Here is a 15480-nt window from a genome sequence, read left to right on the forward strand (position 1 = left end):
TGCTAAAGGCTTTCCCACATTCTTTGCACTCAAAAGGTTTTTCTCCAGTGTGGGCCCTTTTATGCAAGATGAAAGTAGAGCAGTGGGTGAAGGCCTTTCCACACTCGCTACACACATAGGGTTTCTCCCCAGTGTGAATCCTCTGGTGCCTCTTGAGGTATGACCTGTGGTTGAAGGCCTTCCCACACTCTAGGCACTCAAAGGGCTTCTCCCCAGTGTGGATGACGTAGTGGTGAATGAGGGCTGCACTCTCACAGAAGGCTTTCCCACACTCACTGCACTCGTAGGGCTTCTCCCCAGTGTGAGTCTGCTGGTGCCACATGAGGTATGACCTGTGTTTAAATACCTTGCCACACTCAAAGCATTCATAGGGATTCTCGCCACTGTGGATGATGTAGTGACGAATGAAACCTGGCCTATCTCGGAAGGCTTTTCCACATTCTTTGCACACAAAGGGTTTTTCTCCAGTGTGGCTTCTGTTATGCAAGACAAAAGTGGAGCGATGGGTGAAGGCCTTTCCACATTCATTGCACTTATAAGGCTTCTCTCCACTGTGAATCCGCTGGTGCTGTGTAAGGTGTGACTTACGGTTGAAGGCCTTCCCACACTCCATACACTTATAGGGCTTCTCCCCTGTGTGAACCATGTGGTGTTGAAGGAGATAAGTGCTTTTACTAAATGTTTTCCCACACTCGGTACATTCATAGGGCTTCACTCCAGAGTGAATCCTCTCATGTCGAGCAAGGAGGCGTTTCTTGTTAAAAACTTTCCCACATTCATTGCATTTAAAGATATTTTCTTCTTCCTGAATCACAGAATCTTTACCTGACCCACATGAATCATGGTCATGGACAGCACTTCCCAAAGGGACTGGCTCCTCTACAATCCCTGAACACACATTATCAGCTGTCCCTATGTTGCCATGTTCAGAGCTTGATTTCCCAGGGAGTTTCTCCTTCTGGGGATCTATCTCTGGTATCAGGTGTCCTTCTTGCATTTCCAATGACCCATCCTGATCCTTAGTTCGGCCCACCTGGGAGATCCCTGGAACTCCTTGTGTTAGTCGTTCCCGGAAGGAGACTCCCTCAGACAGGGCTGGCTCACTAGCAGTAGATTCTGTGATCTTGGGTTTTCCTTTGTCACCTGAAAGAAATCCAATACACAAAAAGGTCTGTTGGTAATGCCAACATAGAAAAAAATGAGCATTTCAGTGAAATGAAGAGAAAAAAATGAAGATGAAAATAGTGTCTCTGTGTCTTGCTACCTCTGAATTCCTGGACAACAATGTCTTTTATTTCCAAGAGTCCTAGGACTACTGACACCATGAAAGGGAGACCTGGGGGAGTGGTTGGGTTAGAAGACAAAGTGCAGGAGAGGAGACACAGTCAATTCCAGACTGGATATTTATGCAAATAGGTAACTCATTTGGGACCCTGATAGTTCATGCTTAAAAGATGACTGAGGGCAATGCATGACTACATGTAATTAGAGGGCTGGTGCTTTGAGCTGTAAGATAGCAACTAGGCCTCTGGACAGAGTCATGTAGGAAATGACTCAATCAACTGTGCTTATGTAATGACAGTAAATAAAACTCTGAACCCTCAAGCTAGGTGAAATTCCTGGGTTGCCAATACTTCGTACATGTACTGCTATACATCAATGCCAGAAGTGTAACAAGTCCCTGAGGATACGGTAGGGCACGTAAGGAACCCTTCCAAAAACTGTTCCAAAAAACACCTGATGCAGACATATTGGACATGACTTTACAACAACCATGTTAAAGAAGCTCACGGAGCTAAAGTAAGATGTGGAGAAAGTCAAGAAAACTATGTATAAACAAAATGGAAATATCAACAAAAAGCTAGAAACCTAAAAAGAAACCAAAAAGAAAAGTATAACTGAAATGAAAAATTCACTGCAAGGATTCAAAGGAAGATTTCAGTAGGATGAAGAAAGAATCAGCATACTTAAATACAGAAAATGAAAATTATATCCATGGGGGAGGGGGGAGATTTAAGAAAAGTGAACATACCCTAATGGACCTGTGATACACCAGTAGAAGAACCAATATACTCATTGTGGGATTTATCAGAAAGAGAAAGGGTAAAAGAAAATATTTTAACAAGTGGCTGAAAATGTCCCAAATTTGATGGAGACATCAATAATAAATATCCAAAAAGATCAGTGTACTCCAAAAAAGATGAACTAAAATAGATTCACACCAATAAAACTTACAATCAAACTTTTGAAACCCAAAGATAAACAGAGTATCTTGATAGCAAGCTTGAGGCAACCTGTCACAAAAAGAAATTCTCAATAAGATTACGAGCAGAGTTCTCATCAGAAACTTGGGGAGGCCAGAAAACAGTGGGTCAATATATTCGAGGGTAAAAGAAAAAAACTGTCAACCAAGAATCCTATATCTGGCAAAAGTGTCCTTTAAGAGGAATAAATTAAGACAGCTCCATATGTAAAACCCTAAGAAGTCTGTTATCACTAGACCTGCCTTGCAAGAAATTCTCAAGGAAATCCTGCAGGGTGAAATGAAAGGACACTAGACAGTAATTCAAAGCCATACAAAAAAATAAAAAATCTCAATAAAAATAAATACATGAACAATTATAAAAATATTATTTTAACAATGGCTTATAACTCTACTTTTTGTTTTTTTACATGATTAGGAGACTAATTAAAAAAAAAAAAACTATACTAATCTAAAAGCTAATGTTACTGTAACTTCAGATTATAACTCCACAGGTAGTTTCTACATAATTCAAAAGACTAATGCATTTAAAAGAGTCATTAGTTTTGGGCGCCTGGATGGCTCAGTTGGTTAAACAACTGCCTTTGGCTCAGGTCATGATCCCAGAGTCCTGGGATTGAGTCCCACATCAGGCTCCCAGCTCAGCGGGGAGGCTGCTTCTCCCTCTGACCCTCTCCCCTCTCATGCGGTTTCTCTCTCTCTCTCACAAATAAATAAATAAATAAATAAAATCTTAAAAAAAAAAAAAAGAGTCATTAGTTTTAAGTCTGAGGGCACACAATAGATAAAAACATACTTTTGTGACATGAACTAAAGGAGTTGAGAACGGAGGTGTAAAGGAGAATTTTTTTGTTATTGAGGGCAGGCTAGTACAAAGTAAGATTAATGCTACAAGTTTAAGATGCTAAATACAATCCCCATGGTAACCACCAAAAAATAGCTATAGAATAACACAAAAATAGACTCAAAATGGTTGAAGGACCTCAATGTGAGACAGGAGTCCATCAAAATCCTTGAGGAGAACACAGGCAGCAACCTCCTTGACCTCAGCCGAAGCAACTTCTTCCTAGAAACACTGCCAAAGGCAAGAGAAGCAAGGGCAAAAATGAACTATTGGGACTTCATCAAGATAGAAAGCGTTTGCACAGCAAAGGAAACAGTCCACAAAACCAAAAGACAACTGACAGAATGGGAGAAGATACCTGCAAATGACATATCAGATAAAAGGCTAGTATCCAAAATCTATAAAGAACTCATCAAACTCAACACCCAAAGAACAAAGAATCCAATCAAGAAATGGGCAGAAGACATGAACAGACATTTTTCCAAAGAAGACATCCAAATGGCCAACAGACACATGAAAAAGTGCTCAATATCGCTCGGCATCAGGGAAATCCAAATCAAAACCTCAACGAGATACCACCTCACACCAGTCAGAATGGCTAAAATTAACAAGTCAGGAAATGACAGATGTTGGCAGGGATGCGGAGAAAGGGGAACCCTCCTACACTGTTGGTGGGAATGCAAGCTGGTGCAGCCACTCTGGAAAACTGTATGGAGGTTCCTCAAAAAGTTGAAAATAGAGCTACCATATGATCCAGCAATTGCACTACTGGGTATTTACCCCAAAGATACAAAAGTAGGGATCCGAAGGGGTACGTGCACCCCGATGTTTATAGCAGCAATGTCCACAATAGCCAAACTGTGGAAAGAGCCAAGATGTCCATCGACAGATGAATGGATAAAGGAATGAAATCTTGCCATTTGCAACGACATGGATGGAACTGGAGGGTATTATGTTGAGTGAAATAAGTCAAACAGAGAAAGACATGTATCAGATGATCTCACTGATATGAGGAATTCTTAACTGCAGGAAACAAACTGAGGGTTGCTGGAGTGGGGGGTGGGGTGGGAGGGATGGGGTAACTGGGTGATAGACACTGGGGAGGGTATGTGCTCTGGTAAGCGCTGTGAATTGTGCAAGACTGTTGAATCTCAGATCTGTACCTCTGAAACAAATAATGCAATATATGTTAAGGAAAAAAAAAAGAAGAAAAAGAAGGTAGCGGGAGGGGAAGAATGAAGCGGGGGAAATCGGAGGGGTAGACGAACCATGAGAGACGATGGACTCTGAAAAACAAACAGGGTTCTAGAGGGGAGGGGGGTGGGAGGATGGGTTAGCCTGGTGGTGGGTATTGAGGAGGGCACATTCTGCATGGAGCACTGGGTGTTATGCACAAACAATGAATCATGGAACACTTCATCTAAAACTAATGATGTAATGTATGGGGATTAACATAAGAATAAAAAAATAGCTATAGAATATACACAAAAGGAAATGAGAAAGGAATTTAAACATTTCATTACAAAAAGTCAACTAAAGGGCACCAGGGTGGCTCAGTCGGTTAAACATTTGCCTTCAGCTCAGGTCATGATCCCAGGGTCCTGGGATTGAGCCCCAAGTTGGGCTCCCTGCTCAGCAGGGAGTCTCCTTCTCCCTCTGCCCCTTCCCTCTCTCATGCTCTCTCTCAAATAAATAAATAAAATGTTTAAAAGTAAGTGATCTAAAACACAAGAGAAGACAGTAATGTATGAAATGAGAAACAAAAAATCTGTAATGCATATAGAAAGCAAATATCAAAATGATAAGAAGTCTCTCCCTATCAATAACTACATTAAATATAAACGGATTAAACTCTCAAATTAAAAAAACAGAGACTGGCAGAACCCATAAATCACATCATCCAACCATATGCATCTATGAGACTTACTTTAGATCCAAAGACACAAACAGATTAAAAGTGAAAGAAATGAAAAAGATATTCCATGCAAATACTAACCAAAAGAGGCCAGGGGTGGGTATATTAATGTCAAACAAAATAGACTTTAAACCAGAAAAGATTACAAAAGACAAGAACATTATATTTTAATAAAACGTGTAATACAGCAAGAAGCTATAACAATTGTAAACATGTACTTAATGACAGACCACCAAAATACATGAAGCAAAAAGCAGCACAATGTAGGAAGAGAGAGACAATCCTATGGTAATAGATGAAAACTCCCAATACCCCATTCTCAATAATGGATAGCACAACCAGACAAAATATAAGTAAGGAAACAGAGGACTTAACATAATAAACCAACTTGACATTAACAGACATATACAGAATATTCTACCCAACAACAGCATATACATTCTTCTCAAGTGTACATGGAACATTTTCCAGGATAGATCATGTTAGGCCACAAATTAAGTTTCAACGTATTTAAAAAGATACCATATAAAGTATGACTCACTTCTAGTGATAATGAAAACTTAAGCTATTAAAACTTACAAGATGCAATGAAAGCAGCATTAACAGGGAAATTTATAGCTATAAATGCTTATGTTAAATAACAAGAGATCTCAAATCAACAAACTAATGACAACTTAAGGACATAGGAAAAGAACACTAAAACCATAGTGAGGGGAAGGAGGGAAATAGTAAAGATTAAAAAGAAATGATATAGAGAACTGGAAAATAGAAAAAGAATGAATGAAACAAAAAGTTGGTTCTTTGAAAAGACTAACAAAATTGGCAAACCTTTAGCTAGATGAACTAAGGAAAAAGGAGACTCAAATGACTAAATCAAACATGGAAGTGGGGACATTACTACCAATTCTGCAGAAATAAAAATAAGATTATAAGAGAGTACTACAAACAACTGTACACCAACAAATTGGGTAACCTAGATAAAATGGACAACTTCCTAGAAACACAAAAGCCATGAAGACTAAATCAGGAAGAAATATAAAATCTGAATAGATCTCTACCTAGTAAGGAGATTGAATTAGAAGTAAAAATATCTCCCAAAAAAGAAAAACCTTGGCCCTGATAGCTACACTTATGAATTCTACCAAAGGTTTTAAAAGAAGAATACCAATCCTCAAACTCTTCCAAAATACTGAAGAGGAGGAAACACTCCTTAAATCATTAAGGCCATTACTACCCTGATAACAAAGCCAAAGACACTACAAAAAACTATAGACTAATGTACCTTATGAACACTGATGTAAAAAATCCTCAACAAAATATCAGCAAATTCTGCAGCATATTAAAAGGATCATACACCATGACCAAGTGAGGTTTACTGCTGTAATGCAAGGGTCATTTGACATACAAAAACTGATAAATGTAATACACCACATTACTAGAATGAAGGGAAAGGCCCACACAATTATCTCAATTGACACTGAAAAAGCCTTTGAAAACTCAACATCCTTTCATGATAAAAACACTCAATGAACTAGGAATAGAAGGAAACTTTCTCAATACAAAAAAAGCCGCATATGGACAACTCAGCAAACATGATATTCAATGGTAAAAGACTGAAAGCTTTTCCTCTAAGATTGAGAACAAGGCAAGAATGTGTGCTATCACCACTTCTATTCAACATAACACTGGAAATTCTAGGCAGAATAATTAGGCAAGAAAGATAAATAAAAGGCACTGAAATTGGAAAGGAAAATGTAATTTTATCTTTGCAGATAATATCATCTTATATGTAGAAAAATATAAAGATGCCATACAAAGTAACTGTTAGAATAATTGAGTTCAACAAAATAGCAGGATACGGGGCGCCTGGCTGGCTAAGTGTCTGCCTTCAGTTCAGGTCATGATCCCAGGATCCTGCTTCTCCCTCTCCCACTCTCCCTGCTTGTGTTCCCTCTCTCGCTGTCTCTCCGTCAAATAAATAAATAAAAAATCTTAAAAAAAAAAATCTTAAAAAAAAAATCTGAAAATGAAATTACAAAAACAGGTCCATTCATAACAGCATCAAAAAGAATGAAGTACTTAGGAGTTAAACCTAAACAACAAGGTAAAAGATGAAGACAACGAAAACTATAAAACATTGCTAAAAGAAATTAAAGATGTAAATAAATGGAAACACATACCATGGTCATGGATTAGAACTCTTAATATTGTTAAGATATTGATACTACCTAAAGTGTTCTACAGATTCAGTGCACTCCCTATCAAAATCCCAAAGACATTTTTTGGAGAAATATAAAAAACCATGGTAACATCCATATGGTATCAGAACGGACCCTGAATAACCAAAACATCTTACTACAAAACTACAGTAATCAAAAAACAAAACAAAACTACAGAAATCAAAATAGTGGGCACTGGCATAAAGACAAGACATATAGACCAAGGTAATATAATCGAGAACCCAGCAATGACCTCTAACATATATCATCAAATCATTTTTGACAAGGGTGCTGAGACCATTCAACGGAGAAAAAGACAGTGTTTACAACAAATGGTGTTGGGAAAACTAGGTATTTACATGACAAAGAATAAAACTGAACCCTTATCTATCTAACATCATATGGAAAAATGAACTCAAATAGGATCAAAGACTCAAATTTAAGACCTAAAATACAAGATTCTTAGAAAACACGGAGCGGAGCGCCTGGGTGGCTCAGACGTTAAGCATCTACCTTCGGCTCAGGTCATGATCCCAGGGTCCTGGGATCGAGCCCCGCACTGGGCTTCCTGCTCAGCGGGAGGCCTGCTTCTCCCTCTCCCAATCCCCCTGCTTGTGTTCCCTCTCTCGCTGTGTCTCTCTCTGTCAAATAAATGAATAAAATCTTTAAAAAAAAAAAAAAGAAAAGAAAACACAGAGCAAAACCTCTATGGCACTGGATTTGGCAATGACTTCTTAGATATGACACCAAAGCCATCAGCAACAAAAGAAAAAATAAATTAGAGTCATAAAAATGAAAAAACTATGCATCAAGATACTATCAACAGAACAAGGCAATAACCCCAAGAATGGGAGAACATATTTGCAAATCATGTATCTGATAAGGGATTAATATCCAGAATATATAGAGAACTAAAACTCAACAACAAAAAATCACAATACAGAAATGGGCAAAAGACTTGAATAGACATTTCACCAAAGATGACATACAAATCGTCAATAAGCACAAGGTGTTCAACATCACTAATGATTAGCAAAATGCAAATCAAAACTACAATGAGGTATCCTCTCACATCCATTAGGATGGCTATCAAAAGATCAGAAAATAACAAATACTGGAGGATGTAGAACAGTGGGAACTCTTGTGCACTGTTGGTGGGAATGTAAAATGATATAGTCTCTGTTGAAACAGTATGGCAGCTCCTCAAAAAATTAAAAATGGAATTAAGAGATGATCGAGTAATTTCATTCATTTCTTGTTATATTCCCAAAAGAACTGAAATCAGGTTCTCAAAGATGTTTGTACACCCATGTTCACAGCAATATTATTCCCAATAGGTAAAACATGGAAGCAACCCAAGTGTCCATTGAGGGATGAATGGATAGCAAAGTGGGATATGTGGAATATTAACGATCCTTAAAAAGGAAGGAAATTTTCGGGCGCCTGGGTGGCTCAGTTGGTTAAGCGACTGCCTTCGGCTCAGGTCATGATCCTGGAGTCCCGGGATCGAGTCCCGCATCGGGCTCCCTGCTCGGCAGGGAGTCTGCTTCGTCCTCTGACCCTATCCCCTCTCATGTGTTCTCTCTCTCTCAAATAAATAAATAAAATCTTTAAAAAAAAAAAAAAAAAAGGAAGGAAATTTTGACACATGCTACCACATGGATAAACCTTGAGGACACTATGCTAAGTGAAACAAGCCAGTCATAAAGACACACACACAAATACTGCATCATTCCACTAATATGAAGTACTTAGAATAGTCAAAATCATAGACACAGAAAGTAAAATTGCGGTTGCCAGGGCCTGGGGCAGAGAGATGGGGGGGTTACTGTGTAACAGGTAGAGAGTTTCAATCTTACACAATGAAGAGCTTTGGAGATGGATGGTGATGATAGGTGCATGGCATTATGAATGTATTTAATATCACTCAACTGTACACTTAAAAATGGATAAAAGGTTAAGTTTTATGCTATGAATATTTTAACACACACAAAAAATAACAGAAGGAATATACAAAGAATCCCTGCAAATCAAAAAGAAAATGCTAACCAGTTAAGAGAAAAACAGGTATTTATCATGAAATGACATTTCAAAGGAGAAAATACAGGCTGACCAATAATCATATGATCAGGTGCTAAAGCTCCTCAACAATGAAGGAAAAGCAAATCAAGACCACGTAAGATACAGTTTTGTGTTCATTTGATTGTCAACGATTGAGGAGCCTTAGAGTATCAAGTATTGGGCAAAGTATAGGTCGAAGGAACCTCCACGCTTTCCTGGGGAAAATGTAAATTGGTACATGTCCTTCAACACAATGGCAATTATCCAGTAAACTTGGAAGCTTGCATAGCCTATAAACCAACAATTTCACTCCAAGAAACACCAAAGACACCGTGACCATGTGCAAGATGACTGATACAGGACTGCTCCTGGCAGCACCACGTATCAGTCAAAACGTGTGAATAACTGAATGTACACAGAGTGGATGAATACGATGTGAGACAGGAATTTATTGATTTTCTTCAACTGAAGGAATTTGAGCCTATTTTTATGTTGAGTAGAGAAAGGAAGACGTTATATTACACAACAGAATATGAATGAAGACAACATTTTCCTGAAAAGGTGTGCTCTAGACTCTGGTTCAGGAACTGGCTAGGGCCAGGGGCAAGACCTCTCTCGCTAGGTCTTGGAAGGGGAAGCTACAGACACCGGAGCCTGAGAGAGTGCGGTAGGGTCGAGGATCAAGCGATGGAGGAGGCGGACTTAACTTTCAACGCAAAGACCCGCTGACACCTCAGGGGTCATATGCTGAGACATCCACAGCTGGGGAAGTGGTAACCACCCGAACAAAGTCTGAGCTCCTGGGGTAGCTCATGCAGGATACAGAGCTGACTAGAGGCACCAGCAGATGCAGAGGCCGGTTAGGAGACTAGTAGCGTCCCCCAGAGAAAAGATGATGGGAGCGTGCACGGAGCGTGGGGACGGGTCTGAGGAAGGTGGTGCAAGTGATGGGATTCAGGAGATGTACAAGATGTGCAATGCACAGGACTGGGGCATGGCCGGATGTGGGGACTGAGGACCTTTAGCACCTGACTATATGATTATTGGTCAGTCTGTATTTTCTCCTTTGAAATGTCATTTCATGATAAATATCTATTTTTCTCTTAACTGGTTTGCATTTTCTTTTTGATTTGCAGGGATTCTTTGTATATTCCTTCTGTTATTTTTTTTGTGTGTGTTATGAAGTGTGGAGGTGTGAGGAGGTGTGGAGGTGTTAGGAGGTTAGGAGGTGTGAGGAATTCTCTGAGGCTGTACTCAGTCTCTAACCTGCTTGGGTGGCAGGACCATTCACTGTAACTTGGGAGGTGGAAGGAGTGAGCAACATTCTGGGTCTCTTGCCAGGCATGCTGACTTCGGGTCAAAGGGCTCCATGGCTTCCAAACCCCCAGAGAAGCCAGAACAAGAAGCTTCCCCAGGGAACCGGGGCCAGTGGTCTCCTCCTGGTCTTGAGCCTGCAGGGTCTCCCACCTGCCCACATCTTGGCTCCTACCTGGATAGGTGATTTGAGACAGGTCTCTCTTCACTGTCCATAGCTCTTGCCCATGCTCCAGCTGGTAGATCAGCTCAGGTCTAGGAACAGGACACCCTGTTCACAGAAAAAGAAAGAAGACACTAGGATTTTTGTGAAAAAAATAAAATCCTTCAATCTAGTCTGTAAACAGGATCTTGGAATAAAACTGCTCCCATCCACACAAAATACTAACATGCAAACCCAGAAACGAAAGGCATGCCATACTGCCAGGGAGTTATTTTCCTCACAGTAAGTAAAAAAAAAATATATACAGTCATAAATACCATAATATAAATACAAACTGTAATCATAAATAACCATAATCATAAGGGACTGTGTCAAGCAACTTAAATGCATTGTATCATTTCAAAACTGAAATAAATTACAACTTACACACTTAAAATACTGACTTATTCATTCAAAAGAAGATATTTGTCTTCACTGATCTAGCTCTTTTTCTAGATCCTAAGCACAATTTTGTATTGTTCTTCCTATAGGCCATAGACAAAATGAGGATTCTATCTTAGGATTTCCTCACAGCACCTTCAGCAAGTACATACTGCAATCAGCACCATTTTGTAGAGGAAGAAACCAAGGCTCGGGCAGATAATGTGATCTGCCAAAGAGCAAAGAACTGGTGAATTGCTGAGCCAAAATGGAAACCCAGGTCTAGCTCTCTATGCTGTTTTACCACAAAGCTACACATCATTGTTCCAGAGGTGCTGAGCCCACCATCCATAAGGATGATGAAGATCATGATGAGAGAAACAACAGTGGTGGCAGCGAAATTCTCAGCAGCTAGACTGCACATAACCTGGTCACACCACGCATTGTTCTGAATCCTGTTCATAAGTTACCCATTTATCCTTGCTACAGTCCCAGGAAGTATATACTAAAGTATATATTACCCCAATTTACCAGTGAGCACACCCAGGCAGACAGGTTCGGTAACTTGCCTGTAGCCACAATTTTAAGGAGCAGAGCTAGGACTGAACATCAAGGATCTGGCTCTGGACCTTTGTCTCCTAAACACGACACTAAGGAGGAAACAGCAAACACCCTTGTGTGTGGACAGCAGCCCCAGACCAAGTGGATGGTGGTGGTGAGGTAGGGACATGAGCATGAAGATTCATCCTCAGAGGACAGGGGCCTGGGGAGGGACAGACTTAGGGACTCCAGACTTCAGCATTTCGTAACTACTAAGAAATAATAAAATTGAGAATCCTACACAGTGATATGGTCCCAGACAGACATTTACAGAAACATCAAATACTGTACACTGTCAACAACATTAAACATAAAAAGGATTTTTACTGCAAGGAAAAAAACAAACCAGAGAACAGCTTCATAAAACGAAGTATGTTCTGGGGCGCCCGCGTGGCTAAGCGTTAAGCATCTGCCTTAGGCTCAGGTCACGATCTCAGGGTCCTGGGATCGAGTCCCGAATGGGGCTCCCTGCTCGGCGGGAAGCCTGCTTCTCCCTCTCCCACTCCCCCTGCTTGTTCCCTCTCTTGCTCTCTCTCTGTCAAATAAATAAAATCTTAAAAAAAAATGAAGTATGTTCCATACTGAGTAAATTAAGCTGTATGGGGGACTCACTACAGTGGCTGAGACTTCCTGATTTCCTGAGCACTGGGAGGCCATGGGATTATATGCGCGGAGCAGGAAGAGTGCCTGGGGCAGTGCTCCAAGGACCTGAGCAGGCTGTGACTATTATTAATCACTTTTCCTAAAAGTGACCCACTTTTATTTTTCCTAGATTCCTTCACCAAGGGAATCTGTTATCACTTTAGTAAGTGGAAACCGGAATCACTGGCCTTGATGGCAGGTCACCCAGAAGACACAGCAATGAAATCAAAATGATCTTAATTCCCAGTGAGTTCCTGCTGCCTACTCAGGGCTGCATGCTCACTCTGTTGAAAGGGGAAATTAGCAACAATTAGGGGGTGAGGTGTTAAGATTCAGCGCTAAACCCAGATATTTCCTCAGCAACAATCAGGAGACAAGAAAGAGCAGAAATAATGCAGTGATGATGTCAGGTGTCCCTCCATGCCAGCTGATGAAGTGTCCATGCGCCCTCTAAAACAGGGTTTCTCAACCACCATACAACTGACATTTAGGTCAAGATAATTCTTTTTAATATATACATATTTTTTAAGATTTTGTTTATTTATTTGACAGAGAGAGACACAGCAAGAGAGGGAACACAAGTAGGGGGAGTAGGAGAGGGAGAAGCAGGCTTCCCGCCAAGCAGGGAGCCCGATGGGGGGGCTTGAACCCACGACCCTGGGATCATGACTGGAGCCGAAGGCAGACGCTTAACGACTGAGCCACCTAGGCGCCCCTAGGTCAAGATAATTCTTTGTTGGGAAGACAGGGAGGAAACTGTCCTGGGCATTGTAAGGATGTGTTGGCAGCATTCCAGGTCTCCACACACTAGGTGCCTGTCCCACCTCCATCCCACCTGTGACAACCAAAAATCTCTCCAGACGCTGACCAGTGTCTCCGGGGACGACACCATCGCTGGATGAGAACCACTGGCATAGAGAGTTATAACCAGGATGATGAGACAAGTGAGGGGGTGGGGGAGGGGCCCCCATGAGATCTGCGGGTCAGGACACAGCTGGCGAGGTAGTGATTATGCACAGAAGGCGTGACCGTGTGAGAGGCTGAAATGCCCAAGAACACTCCCCAGGCAGACGCAACAGCAAGCAGAGGCCCGAGGCAGGGCTGCGCGTGGGGAAATCACTAGAAGCCCTGCACAGCCAGAGCACAGTGAGCTCAGGGAAAGCACTGACGGTGACGGATGAGGTCAGCAGGAAAAGAGAGTAGACTTTTTATTTTGAAACACTTTGTTATGAAATCTTTAATCTAGCCAACTTTTCTAATTTTGCTTTTTCTCTTCTCACTGACAGACATAATTCCAGTTCTCTAAGAACAGGCATGTCTCATCCTAAGCTCTGGATTTATAGCCCTCCTTTCCCTCAAATTGAATGGCATCGTGGTCATTCTCCTCAAGCAGAGAAACATCTAAGCTGGTGTTTCTCAACCGTGGCACTCTGGACGCTGCAGGCGGGATAGTCCTTCATTGAGGACGGCGGTCTTGTCCATCGAAGGATGTTTACGGCATCTCTGGACTCCAACCACTAGATGCCAGGACCACCTACACCCAAGGCCAGACAACCCAAAGTGGCTGCAAACACTGCCAAATGTCTCCTGGGGGTACAAATCCCAACTGCTGAGAAGTATTACTCTAACCCCTCTCTTGTACTGGCAGAGGATGTTGGCCCTTGAAACAAGTGATAATCTCGGAGGCACACAGACACAAAGGAGCCCCATAACCGAGATCATGCCGTTTGGGACAATACCTGTTGGCACTGAAGGCGAAGGCCTCCCGGGGGCCTGCCTGCCTCACTCTCTTCTTGGAGAACATCCCATCACTCACAGCCCTGCTGAGGACACTTGAGCCAATCAGGCTCACGCAGTCAGCTCCCTCTCTGGAATGTGAAATAAGAACCTCGGATGGAGGCCAGTCTGCGCTGGGCACTGGGTGAGAGGTCCAGAGAAGTACTGGCTCGGGTGGCCATTCCTGCCTCAAGGACGCCCACACAGCCCAGCAGCACACAGAGAAAGAGGAACAACATAAACACGCAAAGACGCGGAGACCAGGAATCGGGGGGCCAGAGAGAGCAGGGCCAGGTGGCCAGTCCTGTCACAAGCTGATGAGGCAGAAAAAAACCTTTCTGCATACAGTGACATGAGCAGAGAGAGCCAGAGAGAGAAGCCGGGACAAGAGACCAGAAGCCAGGGTACAATCGTGGTGGTTGCCAGTTCCTCTATCAGTCCCTCACAGGACCCAGCTGGAAACCCTCCCTCTGGGTCTGCAGAACAGCCGCCTTTCCTTCCATTACTTTCCAGGAGCCAGAGAAGAACTGTTTCTTGCCCAAACAGACACAGGAGAGCAGGCCCAAAGAGATGAGTCTAGAAAATGACTGAAGCTGCAGGTGGGCGGGGGGGGGCTCCAGAGGCCTTCTTGACCAGCCAGGCCTGGAGCCAGAGGGTGCTCTGACAAGAAGGTGGCAGGTCCCCCCATGGTGGAGTGCGGAGGACTCACCCAGAGACACCAGAAGGCCACAGTTTTCCAGCATCACCTCCTGGTACAGGCTCCTCTGGGCCGGGTCCAGCTGCCCCCACTCCTCCTGGGTAAAAGTCACGGCCACATCATCGAAGGTCACAGATATCTGGAAAGTCAAACAGAGGTAGCAGCGTTGGCCTTGCAGCTGTTGGATGTGATCAGAGCTCATCCCTACATCCCTGGTAAAGATGCAGAGTGACCACGGCTCGAATCACCAAGCACCTCCTGAGGGCCAAGCTCTGTGCTGGGCTCAAGGGGCAGGTGGGCAATGCTTCGGATGCGCTACAGTAGCGTAAGGGAGAAGCTCCCTCCGTGGGAGCCACCGCAAGGTCACACAGGACGATGGAAATGACGCGAGGACTGGGAGACGCAGACAGCAAGGGCTCTAGGACGTCGGAGGAATGAGTGAGTATAATACCAGCATCGGTAACAACAGCAGTACCTGAGCCTCACTGGTCCTGCTAGCTGCCTGCCCCATGCTGAGGGCTTCACATCCTGGTGAGAGGGACTGTAAGGCCCCAGTTCTTAAGTCA

General features: G+C 42.5%; 1 protein-coding gene across 1 annotated transcript; it reads right to left on the reverse strand.

Annotated features, from left to right (window-relative positions):
- Positions 1-4: 4 nt before the first annotated feature.
- LOC118017466 (zinc finger protein 805-like) lies at positions 5-15474 on the reverse strand (the record flags this gene model as incomplete). Its single annotated transcript, XM_035015331.1, has 4 exons — positions 15390-15474; positions 14927-15053; positions 10792-10887; positions 5-1143 (listed from the first exon to the last, which is right to left on the reverse strand). Coding segments are annotated over exons 1-4 (1398 nt in total), but the record flags the coding sequence as incomplete, so codon positions are not given.
- Between the last annotated feature and the right edge of the window lie 6 nt (positions 15475-15480).

Source organism: Mirounga leonina, unplaced genomic scaffold (genome assembly GCF_011800145.1).
Source record: "Mirounga leonina isolate KUSES-001 unplaced genomic scaffold, KU_Mleo_1.0 Mir_169802, whole genome shotgun sequence".
Classification (NCBI taxonomy): Eukaryota; Metazoa; Chordata; class Mammalia; order Carnivora; family Phocidae; genus Mirounga; species Mirounga leonina.